The 22,605-nt window shown below is 41.3% G+C and overlaps 1 protein-coding gene across 1 annotated transcript in view; it reads left to right on the plus strand.

The window, feature by feature from the left end:
• Nucleotides 1–22,605, plus strand: part of LOC116517075 (zinc metalloproteinase-disintegrin-like atragin) — a 50,477-nt gene that overhangs the window by 24,904 nt on the left and 2,968 nt on the right. The window contains exons 14-16 of the mRNA XM_032229843.1: nucleotides 16,019–16,108; nucleotides 17,159–17,360; nucleotides 21,067–21,172. Of these exons, the coding sequence (XP_032085734.1) occupies nucleotides 16,019–16,108; nucleotides 17,159–17,360; nucleotides 21,067–21,172 (398 nt within the window). The remainder of the gene's footprint in view (nucleotides 1–16,018; nucleotides 16,109–17,158; nucleotides 17,361–21,066; nucleotides 21,173–22,605) is intronic.

Genomic DNA, 22,605 nt, shown 5'->3' on the forward strand with positions numbered 1-22,605 from the left:
AATTGCGAACCCTGTCTGAGGGGCGTACAATTTCACCCCCCAGCCTGAGAGATGGAATATCTGGCCAATTGTTGGGAGGGAAACACACAAGCCACTCGGTCGTGTCAGGATTGAGTGCAAGCTTGTTTACCCCCATCCAGACCCTAACAGCCTCCAGGCACTGACACATCACGTCAACCGCTTCACTGAGTTGGCACAGGGCGGACAGATACAGCTGTGTATCGTCCACATACTGGTGATATTTTATCCCGTGCCGCCGTATGATCTCACCCAGCAGCTTCATGTAGATTTAGCAATTCATGTAGATTTAGCAATTTCTAAGATTGTTAGCACATCACTCATGCCTTGGTCCCAGCTGGACTACTGCATAGGGCTACCCTTGCAGAGCATTTAGAAGCTACAACAGGTATAGAAGGCAATGACGCTGACAGTGCTGGAGACCCCTGGATTGTGGCATGTGGGACCATGTTGTTACACAAGTTGCACAGGTTGCCAGTTTGCTTCTGGGCCCAATTCAAGCAGTTGGTCATTACCTTTAAAGCCCTTTTGACAAAGGAACAAGATATCAGTGGAACTGCCTTACCTTGTTGGGATTGACCTGCCCCAGTCCTTTGGTGGAAAGTAGCTGCTTAGATTCTGTCTTTGGCTGTCCAGGTGCAGGAGAAAAGCCTTCTCTGCTTAGCAATATTTTCTTATCAGAAATGAGATCTGCCCCCAGAACTCTGGACTCCTGGAACGGCCTATGAACCTGGATCTGCCCCTTGGCCTGAGTCCCCTACATGGGCCTGCTACGTTGGGGATGGCTGACCAGAAAGAGGCAATTCTTACCCCCAGGCTGCCCGTCATCTTGGTTTTTAGCTTTTATTCTAATTATAATTGTTTTTAGCAATTTCTAACTTCTTCTTATATTGTAAGTAACCCAAGAGATAAGCAAACAAACATCCTCTCATTACTCCATTCTGTTCAATTACAATGAATTCACTGTTTCCTTTTTTAAGGGATGTAAAATGTGGCAGGTTATACTGCAGACATGGAAACAACTGGGAATGCATTAGAATTTATTCTCCAGAAATGCCAGATGTTGGATTGGTTGAACCTGGAACAAAATGTGGAGATCAAAAGGTTAGCAAAAGATTAGCTCTAATCTATGTGCTCAGATTCCAAAGGTTGATCACTACAAATATCATAATGGATCTTGCTGAAAGCTGGTTTAGATTTTCCAAACTACACTGAATGTACACAGAAGAAAAAGTATCCCTTTAGAATTGTTTTGGTTTCCTTGTTATTTTGTTTTTCCTTCAAACAGCAGCCACAACAAATGAGGTGAATGTCCAGGGCTGTTTCTTTCTTCTAAGAACAAAGTGCCTGGCCTTTTCAGAGTCTTGTGCTTCTCCCTGGCAAGCACTTTCTGGACAGAGACAGTCCTGTCTCTTCACTTGTAGGTATCTCCATACTAGGGAAGGTGGAAGAGAGAAATGAGAAAATCAGGGCAGAGCTGGTTGTGACCCAAAGATCTACAGTTCAGTGAAGCTACTTAGAAGTGCTGAAGAAATCCCGAAGCTTATAGGAAAGGATCAGAAATCAGTTCACCCTGTCTTTTTATACAATGTAGAACCTGAAAGAAATTTGGCTTAGTGCTAAGGAACGACAGAGTTTAGTTGTGAGGAAAGTGCTGTCTTACTCTATTGCAAAGGTGTCAAACTCAAGGCCCAGGGGCTGGATCCGGCCAACATGTTGCTTAGATCTGAACCACAGGGCCACCCTGGAAACAGGGAAGACCTTGCCCACGGTGCCTCTGACAGCGAAAATGGAGGTCCAAACTCCATTTCTGCTGGCAAATGATTGCAGGTAGCTGTTGCAGCTGAAAATTGAGCTTGGCAATCTGTTTTCTCTGGCAGAGCACTGAAGGCACCACAGGCAAACCTGACACAAGTGATGTTAAGCTGGCCACACCCACCCTGGCCATGCCTAGTCTCCCCCTCCCCCAAGGTCAAACACAACCCTGAGTTTGACACCCCTACTCTATTGATAATCTGTTACTTTGACTTTCAGGTCTGCAGCAACGGGCATTGTGTTGATGTGCAGACAGCCTACTGATTCAACCACTGGATTCTCTATAATTTGATTTTGGAAATCTTCCTTCCAGAAGGCTTCCTTCAAGTCCAAGGAGACACACCTGTCTTTATCATACTAGTAAATCATTTGACATCTAAAATTTGCAATATTTCTTCTCCATATTTAACTTTTGCTATAATCAAACCTTTTCTCTGCCACAAAACTCCATGTTCACATACAACACCACAGGCTTATTTGCTGTCAAGAAAAAAAATGGCCATTTTACCACTTGCCAATTCCAATGCATATTTAATGCAACAAGTTCTGCTTTTCAGCTGGTGTATTGAAAGACAATGCTTCCTCTCCCAAAATTTTATGCTGGCTTTCCAAGATGTAGCTGCTGTCATCAATAAACTATTCTCATTCTGCATTTGGCTCGCCTCTGTTTGTCTGACCGCGTTATCCCAGCTAGAACATTGGTGACAAGGGTGGGATGCCTCTGAGGCTGAGCCCAGGCAGAGCTGAGAAAGTCACTAATCAAAGAGCAAAGTCATTAGAGCTAAAGTCGCTCAGGGAATCCCTTGACGAGACGTCAAGCGAGTCACTTCTACTACGAACACTGATTTGGGGTTAAGCCAAAGGAGAGAAAAAGTTACCTCAGAATGGCTTCAGTGAATACATTAGCCAGTTTTAACCCGGCCACGCAGACTTGGGACTCTTATATTTCCCGATTTGAGTGTCTTTTAGAAGCCAACGGCTTTGCTAACCTAACTGAACAGAGAAAGGAATCATGTTTTTTAAATCTGTGTAGCATGGAGATGTTTGGATAATTCCAATACACATTTCCCCCTTTGCTTTATTGCTGTAATGCTATCAGCTTTTGTCCATAAGCTGATCATGGATCAAATACTTTATATTAGTATAAGGACTCAAAAAACAGTAGTTCTCGACTATCATGTGATTGTAGTGATTTATTTTTGATTCTTTTGATTCTGCCTTCATCCTTATTTGCTGTTCGGTGACATTATTTCTTACATAGGAATTCTGAAATTAAGTCAAATTACCAGCATCCTTTTTAAAAAAAAATATTATCCCAGAACATTTTTAAACTTAAGTACCATGATAAGTGGCTATGAACAGATGAATCAGGCAGTAAAAGTTAAGGAAAAAACTCAATTACTCCTTCTTTAAAAAGCCACTAATTTGCTTGGCCGTTGCTACAAATTAGTTATCCAAACTTCTTACATTTTTCTCTTGGAAGTGTATTTTCCTATCCTAAGCAGTAAGAAATCTTTTTGTGTTCGTGAATACATACAATAGGTTCTCCTCCCCAACCTCCTTGTTGTTTTGATACCATTTCTTCTTTCTTTGCTTTGGGCATAAAGGGTTATTGTTTTTTTTAAAATGGGCAACATTAGAATGTCATCTGGGACTGGATTTCCTGGATATTATCTATTATAATATGTTTTAAAAAAAGTATAAGAGCCGAGGTGGCGCGGTGGTTAAATGCAGCACTGCAGGCTACTTCAGCTAACTGCTAGATCAGCAGTTCAGCGGTTCAAATCTCACCGGCTCAGGGTTGACTCAGCCTTCCATCCTTCCGAGGTGGGTAAAATGAGGACCCGGATTGTTGTTGGGGGCAATATGCTGACTCTGTAAACCGCTTAGAGAGGGCTGAAAGCCCTATGAAGCTATTGCTATTGCTATTGCTATTAACCTTGCAGAATCGCTAGTGGCTACGCACTCTGTCCGTGATGTGACATGGGATGTTTTGATGACAAAGTTAAAAAATCATTATGCCCCATCACTTTCTCGCACTTCACGCTGGTTTGCCTTTTACAGAAGGTTTCAGCGTGAGGGAGAGACAATTAATGAATATGTGGCTGCTTTAAGAGCTGTGGCCCTCCATTGTTGTTTTAAAGATTTGGATGAGCCCATTACTGATCAGCTTGTAAGTGGGGTTAGAGACCTCCATATTCAGTGCCATCTACTGGCCAAATCTTAGTTAGATTTACAAAGAGCTTTAGATGAAGCCAGGGCAGTAGAGCTCTCAACAAAATCCACAGAAGAGATCCAGAGGTTCTGTAGACCACAAGCCAGAGAAAAAGCCACTAGACCTAGCACAGGCATATCAGCAGTTGCCTGTGAATGAGGTGCCTCATGAAGACATTTTCCCTGATGAAGTGGCTATTGGAAATGATAAAGTACATCGCCTGAAGGCGGAACAGGTCAGAGATCGACAGGGTAAGGTTTTGCCTCAAACTACCTGCCCAGGGTGTGGAGGTAGGCATGATAGAATGGAGTGCCATTTTGAAAATACCATTTGTCTCCGTTGTGGAAAAGGGGGTCATTTAGCAAGGGTCTGCAGGGCCACTGCTCCTTGTGCAAATGTGCAGAAAGGCAGTCTCCCTAGCACCAGTCAGGGCTACAGAAAAAAACCCAAATTTATCAGGGGCCAGAGTTTCAGGAAAAGGTATTCCTGTTTTGCTGTAAATGAGGATAGGGAAGAAACTGAAGTGGACCAGATTGTCCATGGTCCGAGAGGGAAAATTTTCCTTACGGTCCACTTGGAGGGCAGACCCTGTCAGATGGAGATTGACACAGGATCAGCTATATCAATAATTTCTTGAGCAACGGTTAACAGGATTATTCCGGCTTTAGCCAAGACAAGTTTGGAGCCTTGTCTGTTAAGATTAAGGGATTTCCAAGGAAATCCCATTCCAGGGCTGGGTAAATATCTCTTTAAGGTAGCATTTAAGCAGTTCAACAAAAAGTTACCTCTGATTGTGGTGAAAGGTCCCCGGCCAGTATATTAGGATTGGAATGGTTTGAGGCTTTGGGACTTGGCATAACAGGCATTGATCAAATCCAGAGTACTACGGATTTGGATTTGTTAATTAAGGAATTCCCCAAAGTTTTTGGGGAGGGTTTGGGGAAGTACACTGGTACTCCCATTTGATTCGCTTTAGACCCACAGGTTCCGCCACGGAGGCTGAAGCCGCGGCGGGTACCTTTTGCATTAAAACCTAAAGTGGATGCAGAAATTGATAAATTACTGGCCCAAGGGATAGTAGAACCCACAGACCATGCTCGTTGGGGAACTCCGATAGTGATGCCAGTGAAGAGTGATGGATCTGTGAGGATCTGTGCTGATTTTATGTGCACATTAAACAGAGCATTGCAGCAGAGCGCATAGCTGGTGCCCGTGGTGCAGCATCTGCTGCACTCTCTGGGGCAGGGGACCATATTTGCAAAGCTAGACCTAGCACAGGCATATCATCAGTTGCCTGTGAACGAGGCAACTGCTGAAGCAGTTCATGCATAGGGGTGCGTTCAAGTGTAACCAGCTCCAACTTGGAGTCAGTGTGGCACCTGGGCTCTTTCAAAATTTAATGGAAAGGCTGGCTCAGCTTCACAACCGCTCTTCTACCAAAGCCAAATGTAGCCACTAATGACCTACACTTTAATTCCCCCACCTGCATTTCCAACAAGCTGCATTTTATAATTTGATAGAAGGGGGAATGATCCTTCTGCAAATATAAGAACATTAAACTAAAACAATTTTAAAAAAAAAGATTTGGAGAGGACAGATCAGTATAGCCAGATTTTAAGGCTTTACCTGAGGAATAAAAGAGAGAGTGGATCTTACTTCCTGTGGCAAAATGTTCTAAAGGGGAGGAGCAATGGCAGAAGATGTTCTTCTTCTGGATCCCACCAGCTGAAATTCATTGGCAGAAGTATCTGCAGCAGCCCCCTTCTGCCAGCGTGTGTGGGGAAAGTCAATCCCACTGGGGAAAGATGATTCTGTAGATATCCTACATCCATGGCATAAAGGGCTTTAAAGATAATAATTAACATTCTTAATAGAACCCAGTAAAAGATCAGATAGAGTGGCTCAGTGGCTAAGACACTGAGCTTGTCTATCAGAAGGTCGGCAGTTCAGCACCGCATAATGGAGTGAGCTCCCATTACTTCTCCCAGATTCTGCCAACCTAGCAGTTCAAAAGCATGTAAAAAATGCAAATAGAAAAATAAGGACCACTTTGGTGGGAAGGTAACAGCACTCTGTGCACCTTTGGCATTTAGTTATGCCGGCCACATGACCACGGAGACATTTTCTGACATCTCTGGCTCTTTGGCTTAGGAATGGAGACGAGCAACGCCGTTAGAGATGGAAATTACTAGCACGCATGTGTGGGGAACCTTTACCTTTGCTATCCAAGGAGCCTCCAAAACTATCCATCGGTGGGTGGGAGGCTCTAACAGAGGCTCTAACAGTGGGAGGGGAGGCACCCTACTTCCATGCTCCCGGCTGGCAAGGACTGCTGCTCCAGTGCAGGCCGGCAGAGAAAGACAGGCAGCCCCCTCCTCTGCCTCCTCCTGGATCACTTTTTTCAATCCAGGTTTTTAAAAAATAATTAAATCAGGGAGGAAGTGCACAAAGCGGAATAGCCAGGCAAAACCCTTGCTTTGTGGGTAAGGATTTCGGGAGGAACTCCCAAGCGGGGAGAAGGAGCCTTGGGAAAGAAATGAGTTGGCTTCTCTGCTTTGCTTTTAAATGCACCCATAGGTGTACATTTCTCTGTTTTCTTCCCTATCGCTGGTATGAGGCTCTTGCTGGAGGCAGGATGGCCTTTTGGGGGCTTGTTATTTACACACAACACACTATATCCCCTTCTATGGCCCTGTCATTCCAAACAGAGTTTTGTGCCCTGCGAGGGGGCCACCTCCAGCACTCCTCTGCCACCTTCCTTGCCTCTTAGTGCCCCTCTAAGTCATCCCATCGCCCCCCAGGGATGGTACTGCCCACTTTGGGAACCACTGAGTTAGAGCAGCATCAGTAGAAAATATCTTAATGCAATTCTTTGAATTAGGCATAATAGGAAAAGTACAACAGAAAAGAAATATATTAGATGCTCCTGTACATGCATGCAAATTTTAATACAGGCTTCTTGTTAATACAAAAGTTATAATGATTGAATTTAGCTATAATTTACTTATTTCATTTATACCCCAAGTTTCATCTCAGATTAATATTTAATATAATAAATTCACAGAATCTATGAGATTAGACTATGCAATAGTCTATAGAATAAAAACCTTTGCAAATCTTTAGCCAAATATCAAACGCTCATTGTAAAATAACCAATACTTCTACAACACATGTTCATAACTCTGGTAAGAATGGACTATCTTTTGTTCTCTATATGAAGACAAAGACAGAAAGGCAGGAAAACTAAAGTTGATATAGAAATACTACAATCCCAAACAAACATTCAATAAGTAAACTCATTAGAGTACATTGAGCGCACAAAGAACACACAAAGGAATATATTGCTTTTAATCTTTTAAAGATTAATGTCTTTAGTTGGAATAATCCTAGCTGTTCCCTAATTCTGACGTCTCTCATGTGTTTCCTAGTGTAGTCTTTCTCAACCTCAGCAACTCAACTCAGCATACTGATTGGGGAATCCTGGGAGTTGAAGACTACACAGCTTAATATTGCTGAGGTTGAGAGAACACTCTACTTGTGGTGTTGGGGGGGGGGGACTCACAATGGCAGTTGTATATAAGAGAACTTATATAAAATGTTCTACCGATGGCACTTATCATCAGTGAGATTGACCAAGATGTATCCAAACATTCTGCAGAATATTGGAGATGCAGACATAAATCTGGAATGCTTTATCATATTTGGTGGACGTGTTCCCATGCCAGGAAATATTGGCTTAAAATTAAGGATTGGTTGGAAGAAACCATGGAAGAGAGGATAGTATTGAAACCAGAATTATGTGTATTAGGTATTAGACCCAGAGATGGATAAGAAATACCAATATATAACATTACACATACTAACTGCTGCAAGGATTGCCTTTGTGAAAAATTGGAAAACCTATCCCCCCCAACCGATGACATGATAATTATGATAATGATTAAATGTGTTGAAATGGACAGGATGACCATGGAGTTAAAAGAAAGGGAAGAGTTGGACTATTATAAAATTTGGAGTAGACTGTATGACTAGAGAATTAAAGCCAAAACAAGAAATAAAAGTTTTGAAAACTATCGAATACACTATGAAGAAAAATGTATATATGTAAAATTTGATTATATGTACTAACTATATTATTATATTATAACATAATTATCACATGATCATTAATTAGTTAAAAACTAAGGGAAGGCAATAATTAAACTATAAACTATAACAGCAGAATATATATGCTGATACGGAAAGCTGTGAAAGTATATTACATTGTTATATTTTTTGTGTTTTTATCTGTTTTGTATTTGTTTTTGTATTTATTTCTTCTGGTTCGTTTTAAACTTTAAAATGTTTAATAAAAACTATTTTTTTAAAAAAAAAAAAGATAAAAGAATTTGCCACTTTCCAATTTAGTCAAACTCCTATTATTGTAAGGAAAGGCAGGCTTAAACTTCAAAGAGAGACCAAGAGATATCTCGCATGGAGATATCTCTTGGTCTGCAACTTTTATCATCTATCTTCATCCCAAAATAAATACCTCTGCATATTTTCCACTGCCATTATCAGCTCATCAAACCTTTTTTTTTAAAAAAAGTGTTCATGTTCATAAAGCAACATCTAAAAATAAAGAAAAAAAGGAAAACACCAAAACTGAGCCAATAGGATTCTACTCAAAGTGACAGAGACAACTACCCTTCCTTCCTTCCTTCCTTCCTTCCTTCCTTCCTTCCTTCCTTCCTTCCTTCCTTCCTTCCTTCCTTCCTTCCTTCCTTCCTATTATTTCATGGATTTATAACCAGTGGTTATCATACAGCATTCCAAGGTAAAACTTTGTTGATCTTGATGCTTGCAAATGAGAGTCAGTTTGATCCAATGGTTAAGTTATCAGGCTAGAAATCAGGAGACCATAAGTTTGAGTTAACCCTGTCAAGGCCAGCTGGGTGACTTTGGGCCACTATCTCAGCCTCACAGGGTTATTAATGTGGGGAAAATAGAAGGAAGAAGGTGTGTCTGTGTGTGTGTGTGTGTGTGTGTGTGTGTGTGTGCCAGGGGTGGGTTTCAAAAATTGTTCGAACCTACTCTGTGGGCGTGGCCTCCTTTGTGGGAGTGGCTTGCTGCCCATGTGACCGGATGGGAGTGGCTTGCTGCCCATGTGACCGGATGGGAGTGGCTTGCCACCCATGTGACCGGATGGGAGTGGCCTGCCACCCATGTGACCTGGTGGGAGTGGCCAAGACGATGTTATTACTAGATATTACTAATTACTAGATATTATTAATATTACTAGATCATTAATGCATAGATAACTGTGGGACATTACACACCCACTCACACCCACAAACTATGACAGTGCTAGGAAAACATCAAAAAAATAAAAATCCCCCCCCCAAAAAAAAAGACTGCCAATGAAACCAGTTTTTTTTCCTAAGCCTAAGAACAGGAAAGACAAAGTCACTGGAATAAAAACCATCAAGGCAATGTGGAAAATTATAAAGGACAGGCACTCACAGAACCATCAACCACCTCAGAATTACCTAAACAAGTAAGGTGACCAGATTTTCAGATTGGTAAAGAGGGACACCATTGACCGGGGGGGGGGGAGCTAGGCTGCGGCGGTTACTGCCAGCCCGCGACCTCGCTAGGGACGTCTGGTCACCTTAATTATATACATCCTCTCTCTCTCTATCCATCCATCCGTCTGTCTGTCTATCTGCCTGCCTATCTAGTTATGGTATCCCTCTCCCTCTTTCCCCCTCTCTTTCTCCATCCATCTATCTGCTTGCCTACGTATCTTTCTCTCTTTCTCTCTATCCATCCGTCTATCTGCCTGCCTATCTATCTATCTAGTTATGGTCTCTTTCTCTCTCTCCTTCTCCCTCCCTCATCTCATTATCATCTATCTCAGTGTTTCTCCACCTTTTTATAAAAATAATTTTATTTATTTATTTTTGTTACATAGACGACACATACCCACAACAATAAAAACAAAACAAAACAAAAAGAAAAAAAACCATCATCACATATAGCATGTCGTTTGGTTACAAGTGTTTTAACATTTATCATTCTTATACATTTATTATTTCATTTAATAGGTTATAATATACAGTTTGGGTTGCTTTGTTTACCATCCCTTCCTCCTGTTATAACACCACCTTATTTTTCCTTTCTTTTCTCCTTTCCTCCCTTCTCTACTTTCTTCCTTCCTGCTCTCCTTTCCCTTCCTTCTTCCTGTACCTTTCTCCTACTCCTGCTCTTCCTCATCCCCTTCCTACCCTCTCTCCTCCTCTTTCTCTCCTTTCCATCCTCCTCTCCTTACCTCTTTCTTTTCACCCTCTCTCCCTTCTCTACTTTCTTCCTTCCTCCTCTCCTTCCCCTTCCTTCTTCCCTTACCTCTCCTTTGCTCCTGCTCTTCCTCTTTCCCTTCCTATCCTCTCTCCTTCCTTTTCTCTCCCTTCCATCCTCCTTTCCTTTCCCTTTCCTTTCTCCCTCCCTCCCTTCTCTACTTTCCTCCTTCCTCCTCTCCTTCCCCTTCCTTGTTCCCTTACCTTTCTCCTACTCCTGCTCTTCCTCTTCCCCTTTCTACCCTATCTCCCCCTCTTTCTCTCCTTTCCATCCTCCTCTCCTTACCTCTTTCTTCTTTCCCCCATCTTCCTTTCATTCTCTCATCCTTTCTCCCTTTCTCCCAACTCCCTTTCTGGGAGTTGAAGTCCACACACTTTCAAGTCTCCAAGGTGGAGAAAGACTGATCTATCTAATTAATATAATTATTTCTCCCTCTCTTTTTCACTCTCTCTCCAGCGCACACACGCAAATGCATAGGGTAGCCCACCTCACACACAGGTAACTCGGGGCGGCTTACGGGAAGAGAACAGCTGACCACTCACCCACGTGCGGGGGGGGGGCAGGATTTCGCCAAGAAAAGTTAACTTTCCTGCGAAAGGGGCCGGCAGCCTCTCAGCTCTTCCCGGCCAGGGAGACCTCCCCCCACTTCCACTCCTGCGACCCTCCTCCCGACTCCTCGGAGCTTCAAGCAAGTAACTGGGAAGGCCGGGGAAGAAGAAGAAGTGGCGGCGCGAGGTCAGTGGTCCTTGGGGGTGCGGCGGAAGCCCTGCCAAAGCGCCCCTTTCCCGGCTCGGCTGCCGTTGCTGCTGCTGAGGGTGGAAGGGGAGGAGGAGGAGGAGGAGGAAGATGAAGCGGTGGGGTGGTCCTGCAGCCGCCGAGGTGGGAAAGGTGCGCTTTGACAGGGCTTCCACAGCGCTGTGGAAGCCCTGCCAAAGCGCCCCTTTCCCGGCTCGGCTGCCGTTGCTGCTGCTTAGGGCGGAAGGGGAGGAGGAGGAAGATAAAGTGGTGGTGTGGTCCCTGCAGCCGCCGAGGCGGGAAAGGTGTGCTTTGACAGGGCTTCCACAGCGCTGTGTAAGCCCTGCCAAAGTGCCCCTTTCCCGGCTCAGCTGCCATTGCTGCTGCTGAGGGCGGAAGGGGAGGAGGAGGAGGAGGAAGATAAAGTGGTGGTGTGGTCCCTGCAGCCGCCGAGGCGGGAAAGGTGCGCTTTGACAGGGCTTCCACAGCGCTGTGGAAGCCCTGCCAAAGCGCCCCTTTCCCGGCTCAGCTGCCGTTACTGCTGCTGAGGGTGGAAGGGGAGCAGGAGGAGGAGGAAGATAAAGCGGTGGGGTGGTCCCTGCAGCCGCCGAGGCGGGAAAGGTGCGCTTTGACAGGGCTTCCACAGCCCTGCCAAAGCGCCCCTATCCCGGCTCGGCTGCCGCTGCTGCTCAGGGCGGAAGGAGAGGAGGAGGAGGAGGAAGATAAAGCGGAAGAGGTTGCTTTGGGAGGGGGAAGATAGGCAGCATTCGCCCACCCCATCTCTGGTTGCCTGCAGCCTCGGAAGCTTCTGCAACTTCACAGTAAAAGCAATTAAGAACTTCTCTCGCTCGTGAGATTTTCTTTACTGTGCAAAGGCTTGCTTTAAAACTGCAGGCTCCCAGGGAGGGGGGCAGGGGGAAATGCTGCCCATCTGTCCCCTTCCAAAGCAACCTTGCAGGTTTTCAAGATCATCCGGAGAGGCGTTTTTTTAAAAGAAAAACCCTGCAGGCACCCAGCGACAGGGGCTAGGAGCTAGGAACCCGGAAGTTAATTACTTCCGGGTTCACTGACGAACCGGATCGCAAGAACCGGTGCGAACCGGGAGGAACCCACCCCTGATATACTTCCAACATCACTGAGCTTAATGTCTCTTCTGGTTGTTTGAAAAATTCTGCCAATAGCCCATCAGGCCCTGATGTTTAATTATTCTTTTGTCTCTTAATTATTCTTCTGTCAATTCCTTCATTCATTCAACATATCTTTAACTGTGTCTGGTACTTTAGGGAGTTCAGATTGTTCCAAATATTGTTGTATGTTATTTTCCAGAATGTTCTCCTTATCATACAGTTTCTCATAATACTATTTTAATGGTTTTTTTCTCATCATTCTGATAATGAAGAGTCCCTTTCTCATTGATCTCACCTTCTTTCTTATAGGGGCATTGACTTCAAAGGAACTACTGTAGGATATGCTCCCATAGGCAGCCTCTGCATGTCAAAGGAATCTGTAGCAATTATTCAGGTTAGTAGAAATTATACCTGTTACCTATTTGTACTCAAATTAAAACTTATATATAGGCATAACTTCTTTACAAATAAAGCATCTTCTTCTTGATCCAAGTCATTTTCATCCATCTTTATTTGCAGATTTGACATTTCCAGGTCCTGCCTCAATCAATGGCATTTTTGCACAATGCATTCTAGACATATAGATTGAGCTTTTTGTATGCCATGAGCTATATATCAGACGGTGACAATATATTATAATGTTTCTGTAAGAGTCTAACACTGATTGGCAAATAAGCAGGTTACATCAGATTACAACGTTCCTAAATAATGCTTCTGAACAATATTCTTAGCAATCCTAATGACAAACATGAATCACTCTTATTTTCTTACAAGAAATTTAAGACCTAGATTGCATATGATTGAATTAATGTGCATTGAGAAAATGAGGGAATACTAAATCTACTTAAAAAGAAAAGAAACTCCATTATTTTAAGACCCAACAAGAAAACTATATTAGTTAAGGTGATACTATGCATTTATTGAGAAACAAAAAATTTAGTTTTTGTTCACATAGAAAGAATGACGAGACATGGCAATAAAAAAAATTCATAAAGTTTTGTTTCTTAAGAAGCACAGTTAGGATTCAATTAGTATGAGGTAATCCTAAACTTGTTTGCTCAAGAAGGTCATTTTTATTCAGAAAAAAACAACTCATTCTTAAGCCTGTTTAGGGCTTCAGCCTTCAATATTCTGAGAATATGTTCAGGAATTCAGCCTTCAATATTCTGAAAATACTAACTCACACAAAAATTGTGGAATATTTTTGGATGGAAGTTGCCTGTTAAGTTTTAATTATTAAATAAATGAAGAGAGATGTATAATTACTTTATATGGTTATGTATGTTTTGTGCTTTGTTTGTCCTTGTGGTGTTTTTCTTTCTGTTTTTAAAGATGAAAACATTCAATACAAATTATTTAAATAAATAAATAAATGCAGAGAGCAAATGGATGGATAGGTTTTGATCTTCTCCTGTGCTGTAGCTTCCTTCAGTCACAGAATCAAAATTTGGGAAGTTGACGACACCAGTATGCATTTACGGTGGTTGTAGCATCCTGAGTTCATGTAATCGTCTTTTGTGACTTTCCCCATCTGTCCTTCCATATGTAAATTCAATGGAGCAAATGGAGCCCCTTAATGACTATGTGATTCACTTAACAAAGTGGCAAAACTGGTTATAAAACTCAGCATGATTCACTTAACAACTGACTTGCTTGGCGATGGACATTCTATGATAGCAAGTCAAGCAATATTTTATTCCAGGTGCATGTTCACCCTTTGCGTTATCAAAAGGGAAAAATAAAAGGAAAGGAAAGGAAAGGAAAGGAAAAAGGAAACAAAAATAAAAGAAGGAATCTTCTCAGCAATTGTCTATTGCAAAACTACCCATAACCTTTGTGTAAAGGTTGTAAGAGCTTGTCTATTTAATGACCATCTGCAGATTGTCTTTGTGTTCTTGTTTTCAGCCCCTAACCTGAGGGCCAATGATTATATTCCTATTGATTTGTATTAACATTAGGAAGGTGTTTGGGTGGGCTTATGATAACATGTTTGCATCTATTTAAGTACGCAGCTTCAGAGGTCAGTGTGACACCGCTGATATTATGACCTTTTCAACAAAAGAATTCAACAATTATTAGTTTAAGGCAAATAGAGAGTTAGTATACTTAGCTCCCTATGTGCCTCAAAGTATTCATTGCTATAAAAAGTATTCTCTCTCCAAAAAAGAAAAAGAAAAACAAGTTCCCACTATTTCCCCTTCAATTTATATTATTGTCCTTCCACAGAGAGGCTGCTTAAAAATGAAAATGAAAGGCAGCCCATTCAAACACAAGAAGAAGCTCAATCAACTAATATCCCATGGAGCTCTCACTGAAAATTTATTTGGTTAAAAAGGGAAAGAAAATTGGTGGAAATAAAACTGAGAGAGAGCATAATCTGGGAGTAAGGTCAAGGGAACAAATAGTTCTCTTACCCATTTTGTTAGCTTTAGAGAAAAGATTCACTAACAAATCACTTTGTTACCTTTAGAGAAAAAAAATTCTTCATTAACCATCCCTTTTCCATCTTATATGTTTTTGCAATGAATTCTGTTCCTAGTTCAAATATGGGTGATGTCCTAATCTTATTTTGTTTAATCTCTACAGTGATCAACCTATCTCTACCTTCAGCTCTTGTAGTGCTGAGCAATACATGATGTTTCTAATTTCAAAACTCCCAAAATGCATTCTCAACAAACCCTTCAAAACAGATATTGTGGCACCTGCAGTTTGTGGAAATTACTTTGTGGAGATGGGAGAAGAATGTGACTGTGGCTCTGCTAAGGTAAGTTTTTTTAAAATCAACAAGAGTGATTTTAAAAAAATTTCTCCTTGAAAAATCATCTGGCTATCTAAGTGGTTTGAGCCATCCAATAGGTTGGTTTCTGAATGGCATAGGTTTATATGCTTTATGTACATGCATGAATGCTGTGGCTTATTGGATTTGAGGAACCAGTCATGGAGGAATAAAGAACTGGTATCTCACTAACAATTGGGGAAGACAGCATATTTTTAAACATGGGTGATTTACTTCTCCAACAAAATTCTTCCCTACTGAAAACCCCATTTTGTTGACATGGACACGTTATCTGTCCCACTATTTTCCTGAGCTGCTTCCTCACAGAACTTATGTTCTTTAATCTATGCTCTGATCCCTAATAATATTTTTATAAGAACTGTGATTTCCTGAAGTGTTCTCTTTATATTGTTAAATACACATATAATGGTTTGTAAGAATGTCCTTGAGAGACAAAAGGAGGAGGAAAAACCTACTCAATGGTCATATAAGTGTAACAGATTAGCCTGCTGAAGCAAGGGGACAAGGCAAACATCTGAAGAGGAACACCTCCCACCCATTCTTTTGGTCCATAAAAATGAGAGGATAGAAATGTTCATTCAGTATTTAAAGATTCTACTACTGTAACCTTACAATAAAGGTAGTGTTCATATTCATGGTTGGTGCTTCTTCTCTAGACTCCCTCCAAGGCTGGCATGAAGATTACAAAATCCCTCATGAATAGGAAAGGAATGGGGGCTCAATTGGGAGATGAGGATATGTTTATTTGTTTTATTGTTTTCACATAGGAAATATCATATAAGTCTGTTTCACGTAGATATGCCATGAACCGATTACAATAACAAACCATTTGTGCATTTGCTAGCTTAAACCCATAAGAGGGAACCCATCACAGACATATCATTTTCCTTCACAGTTTCCCTCTTCAGAATAGACCAATTAAAAAAGACCAGGCTGAGAAGTCTATGACATCATTTGATATGTTTTGCTTCTCAGGATTGTCAAAGTACCTGCTGCGATGCTGCAACTTGTAAGCTGAAACCTGGGGCACAGTGTGATGCTGAAGAGTGTTGTGAGCAATGCAGAGTAAGACTTGTTTATTTTTAACACCAAGAGAGATTTTACCCTTCTCCATACTAGTCATATAAAAAGATAATATCTCTTGGCTGCTTACTGTGATCAAAACATTTTAACCTCTTCTATCCCCTTTTCCAGCTTATTTGACCCTTATGAACATATCCATAGGGAGGATAATGTAACAAAATTTCAGCCTTGTATTAATTGAAAATGCACTCTTTCTGTACATTAAATCTCTGAAAATAATACATTTGTTCTTTGATTGACTTTGCATGGATGTTCAATTTAAATAAATGTGCCTAATGTTTGAGATTGATGCCCTAACTTAGCTCCTTGACTTTTGGGAAGGTCTCTGGTAATGCTGTGACATTTTTCTCACTGAGATTTTTAGGATGGAAATAGGTTTAAGAGATTTTTGGAAATAAAATTGCTTCTCTCCCACCCCCTCCTTAAATTCACTACCTGATTTCTAAAGCTCTAAATTCAGTTATTTTGGTGGCACATTCTGAAGGTGCTGCAGGTTCATGAAGAGAGAGGTGCAATTTCCTCATTCCTTCCATATGGGATCCCAGTTGACTCTGCAATGAACTTTTTGAGGAGAGACGCCCAAATTATTTTGTTCTTTCCAAATGTCATCACAAGCAAAGATTCATAGGAAGAGAAGATATTTTTCAGCACCACAGAAAATTCTGTGAATGCTTTTTCCCATGTAAGTAAATAAAAAATATATCATGAGAAGTTCATCAATTAAACTTTAGCTGCTTTTTCATGGCAGCCCAATTGATTTTCACTTCATGGTCAGCCAATACGTAAGTCTTGTGTTCCAGGAATCGGGCATTTCATTGCAATCATTTTCCCATAGCAAAGAAGACAGGCTGCAGCTGTCTTCTAGGCACAATACACAATTGCAAAACGGCAATTTTTTGCAAGGGATGCCTTGCTTAGTAATCCTCAAGAAGATGAAGAGGAAATTTTGAAATGTGTTATGAATCATAGTTTGACTCTGATCTCTGCTGCTAAAGAATTATAGGTGGGAGTATTTTCCATTCTCATCCACAGTTTAAGAGTGCAATAACAGTGTGCCGGCCAGCAAAGGATGACTGTGATGAGGCTGATCTCTGCACTGGCCAATCAGCTGAGTGTCCCACAGATAGCTTCAAGAAGAATGGAGAACCATGCCAAAACAACCAAGGTTACTGTTACAATGGAAAATGCCCCACCATGCATAAACAATGTCTTGATTTGTTAAATAATGCACCAGGTAAGTCAACCTGAGGATTTCAAAAGTAGTTTTATTGAAAAAGACTAAGACAATCATTGCATAAATCAAAGATTTTCTCCTTTGTATCCATAGTAAATCATGATTACATATAACAAAGTAAGAAGGAGCCTTGGGGGTCTTCTAGTCCAATCTCTGCTCAAGTAGGAAGCCTTATAACATTTCCCATCTCTTCTCTAAAAATCTCCAGTGTTGGAGCACCTACAATTTCTGAGGGTTTTCTATGGATGGAACAATTTTTCAAGATGAAGTTCTTTCTTTGGAGGCTTTAGAGCCCAGCTCTCCAAATCCTTTGGTTTAAAACTCCAGTCATTGTTGGAGAACATGCCTAATGGTCCAAGATGATGGCAGTTCAGGGACATGCAGTCAGGGAAGGCAGGGCCTCACCACTGTCATCCTGAAAAATAAAAAAAGATTAAAAGGAAAAAGGCTGAGGTAGTTGCTGCCAGAGTCACAGTGGATGACTCTGCTTAGTGCTTAACTGTTTAAAAAAGCCTCTAAAAAACGTGCAGGAGGAGGCGAGAGAACCACGTGCCTCCTTTAGTCTATCTTTATGATCATTTGAGCAGAGTTAAGGAATGGTTAAAAGCCAAAAAAATTCCTTATGTAGATGAGGCACGTGGTTCTCTCGCCTCCTCCTGTAGAGGGCAATTTTTTTAGAGGCTTTTTTTAAACATTTAAGGAGAGTCATCCATTGGAGGCTCTGGCAGCAGCTAATCCAGCCTGGCCTCAGCAGCTCTTGCCTTTTTCTTTTTACATTTTTTACATTTTCATGATGGCAGATAAGAGCAGAGTTGAAATCCTCTGTGATTGTGAAACAGCTGAAAAAGGTATGTGGGTTGGAGGTTGGGGGAGGAGTTCAAAATTAATGTAATTTGTAAGTAATTTTTATTGTAAGCATTTTGTGTGTGTGATAGAGAGAGAGAGTTTGTTTGAGAGAGAGTTTGTTTGAGAAGAGAGGGGCAGCCTTGCTTGAAAAGAGAGGGGCAACCTTGTTTGAGAAGAGAGGGGCAGCCTGCCAGCAGAGGCGGGTCTTTTACCCGCCACTGCTGGTGGGCTGGCGCTTTCTTTCTTTTGCCCGCTGTGCCCTCCTTCCCTTTCTCCTCTCCCCCCCTGGGAGCTCCATCCTTCTTCCATCCACCTTTCCTCCTCCTCCTCCTCTTCTTTTCCCCTTTCTTCACTGGCTGCAACTGAGTGAGGAGGCACCATGGGGCCAGGCCCCTCGCACCCGCGTCCAGCCTGCTGGAGCTCGGTGCACCAGGTGAAGAATGAGACCCCTTTGTCCTGCAGAGGCCACCACCACTTGAGCAGGGAGGACAAGAAGGAGGAAGAGGATGAGAAGAGCGGTGAGGTCTTGTGCCCACCGGCCGGCCAGATAGGCAGTAAGTTGAGTGGGGAGTGAGTCGGATGGCTGCTTGGGGAGGGGGGATCATGGCTGTTCAGGTGGCCCCTGCCGCCATCTCTGTGTCTAGGGCTGACACAGCATCGGGGCATCCGAACGCCCTGCCGCTGTGTCCGATATAGAGTGGCTTTTGCCTACTTGCCTCACCAACCATAAACCTCACCACACGTCACTGTGGCAGATCTTTTGGTTTAAAGCTCCAGTCATCCTTTGAGAACATGGCCAATGGTCCAAGATGATGGCAGTTGTGGTCAAGAAATCTGGAAATAATGACTTTTGGGAAAGGATCTTTTGTGGATTAAGGATACATTCCCAAATTGGACAAAGATCTGAGCCAATCTTAATAAGAGATAATATAAATTGATTATGGGATTGTGGGCTAAGAATATTCAAACCCCAGGATCAAAATTTTCTTTACATTTGGCACAATAATTGAAGCAAGAGATCTTGGGGGATGTGATTCTTGACATTCATCATTCCTGACTTTCAGACTATTCACAAAATTTTCAGCATGGTTTTATGTTGAAAAGAAAACTGAAAATAAGTTCCCTTTTTCATATAAGGTAGATAGTTTTCAGTAAACATGGAGATTTATCTTGGCCATAGATCAGTAGTGCAGTGAGGCTTTGCATGTAGAAAGCCCAAATAAATGTTTGGGGTCATTAATATAGTCAGAATTAACAGAATAACTGAGTTGGAAGGAGCCTTGGAGGTCTTCTAGCCCAACCCCTTAATCTAGCAGGAAACTGTACACCTTGTCCATTCCCTTCTTTTAAAACTTCTAATGCTAGAGCATCCACAACCTCTGAAGGCAAGCCATTCCACTGATTAATTGTTCTGTCATAAAAGTTCTTCATTAGCCTTCATTTCCATTATCATATTTGTTCCTTTTCTTTGTATTCTTTCTAGAATCTCAACATCTGTTCTATATTGTGATGAACAAAACTAGATGCAATATTTCAAATGTGGTGTTGCCAAAGCATTATAAAGTGGTACTAACACTTCTCATAATCTTGATTTTATCCCTCTGTTAATGTAGCCTAGGAATGTGTTGGATTTTTGGCAGTTGCAACACACTGCTGGTGCATATTTAAGTGATTGTCCACTAGGACTGCAAGATCCCTCTTATAGTTATAGTATTGAGCGAGGTATCACCTATTTTGTACCTGTGATTTGGTTGTTCTTGCCTAAATATAGAACTTTTAAAAACTTTTTTCACCATTAAATTTATTTTGTTAGATAGGGTCAAGTGTTGAAGTCTCTCGAGATCATTCTGGATCTTAAGCTTACCTTCTGGAGTGATGGCCATTCCTGTCAGCTTATTGTTGTCTGTAAATTTGATATGTTCCCTTTTATGCCCTTGTCTAAATTGTTTATGAAGGGTCAGATGACATGTGATGGTGACTGGGAATCCGAATTGCAAATTAGAACATTGTTCCACTTGCATAATCAATCGATCCATTGCATTTGTGGAGGATGTGATTTAAGCAATAAATGGACACTTGCTGGATTATTTCCATTGCTTTGAAAATGGAAATCTCAGTTCAAACAAACAAATCATTATTTTGGTCAGTTAAATAGCATAACATGATTTTACATTCCAAAGAATGATAATACCTCCATCTTTTGCAAGTAGTCCAGCTATATTCAAAAAGCCTTATACCCAGGCCTCAAATCAAGAATAACACATTATGATTCTTCCATGCTGAGTTCTTTCTTCTTTAATTCCTGTAAACAAAATCTTGCTGGACTAAGGACTCTACTTTCTTCATACAATACACTCTGTAAACTATTAGAGAGTATCTGTCTTCATTCTCATTCTCTCACATGTAGTATCTGGGGTGTGTGAATTGCCTCTTACTCATCTGGAGTGCACCATCTCCCACACAGGGATCCCCCTCCTCACTACATTCCAGCACGAGAATATTTCTACAACAGTGTTAAAGTTGGAAAATGAGAATGAGCACACAAGAGGAATTAAGTGCATTCAGATTCCTCTTCAGCCACTGATTTTCTGCATTATCTTATGAAAGTTGCATAAAACTGGCTTCAGCTTTTGTGCCCATAAAATTCAATAAGGAAGTTTAGTATAGCATTTTATCAGATAGAGAATGATTCAGGCATAATGAGGATTAAATAAATAATGGGTTACAAAATAGTAGCTTACAAATAAGCAAATATTAACTATAGTTTCTTTAATCCTCTGGAATCTCTTAAGTTATTCTTTATCCTGCTGGCATGTTATACATTCATGTATTTGTCTTGGTTTCTCACTCCCTCTTGAAGATGCAGACGTGTCTCCAGATATATGTTATGATATATTAAACCGAGGAGGGTATGATTATGGCTACTGCAGAAGGGAAAACGATGTAAAGATTCCATGTGGACCACGGTAAGCAATCTAAATTATTTCCTTCTATGATTATATAAAGAATAATAAGAAATATTTTAGGGTCCACATCTGTGGGAATATGATTCTGCCATCTGGCTAAAACAGTAGAAATGTGAATCAATTTCTGAACGGCTAATTTTCTTTGTTTTCCATCTTGGGAAACTACCTTTTAAAACATTATGTCAGAGATGACAGATAGTTCTTGACTTACAACTATTCATTTAATGACTTCCAAGAAGTTACTTAGAACTTGCCTTTTCACTTAGAGCTGTTGCAGCATTCCTATAGTCATGTGACCAAAATTTGGGTGCTTGGCTTGGTGCAGTGTCCTAAGATCACATGTTCATTCTTTGAGACCTTCCAGCCAGCTTCCAATAAATCCAATGGGGGTATCAGATTTCCTTAACAACAATGTGATTTATTTTGCAATTATAGTGATTCATTTAACAACCATGCCAAAAAGATTATAAAATTGGGTGCAGCTCACTTACCAACAGCCTTGTTCAGAAATGGAAATTCTTCACACATTTGTGGTCATAAGTCAAGAACTACACTATAATCAGCTTTTCTCTTTGGGCTGACATCATTCAGCTTGTTTACCCTGCATATTACTGAGCAAACCCTGGTTGATGTGTTTATGAATTGCATTTAGTCATAAATCATAATTTAGAAATCACAATGGCCAAATTTGCACCACATGTTGAACGCAAACTAAACAATAAGCCACATTATCTTTTAGTCATGTGTATAAATCCAGATTTTTCTTTTGGCTCTTACACACTGTAGTGTCATTCTTTAGATTTCAACTCCCATCATCTCCTATCATCAACTAATCAGAGATTATGAGATTTTTAAGCTAGAAATCTGGAAAATCTCTAAAGTCTCCTAAATCTGCTTTAAGGGTTTTCCAGGTGGGTAACGGATGCATTAGTTGCTCTTAAGATAAAAATCCTGAGTCAACCATCTTCATCCTTAAAAACAGGGAAATCACAGTGAGCCGGTTGGAGATACAGGAAGTGTGATCTCCAAAACACCTTGTGAGATTTTTCAGTTATGTGTCAGGGGCAACTAGTTCCCATTGAATCTGAGCAAACTTCTGGTTCTCCATTTCTAATTAAACAAAAGCACATAAAGGTTAAGCCAAGATCAAGATTGTTAGCACATCACTCATGCCCTGGTCCCAGCTGGACTTCTGCATAGGGCTATCCTTGAAGAGCATTTAGAAGCTACAACTGGTACAGAAGGTAATGATCCTAACAGTGGTGGAGACCCCTGGAACATGGCATGTGGGACCATATTGTTACACAAGTTGCATAGATTGCCAGTTTGCTTCTGGGCCCAATTCAAGCAGTTGGTCATTACCTTTAAAGCCCTTTATGAAATAGGTCCAAGATATTGGTGGAATTGCCTTATCATGTTGGGATTGACCTGCC

This window comes from Thamnophis elegans, chromosome 13, assembly GCF_009769535.1.
Source record: "Thamnophis elegans isolate rThaEle1 chromosome 13, rThaEle1.pri, whole genome shotgun sequence".
Lineage (NCBI taxonomy): Eukaryota > Metazoa > Chordata > Lepidosauria > Squamata > Colubridae > Thamnophis > Thamnophis elegans.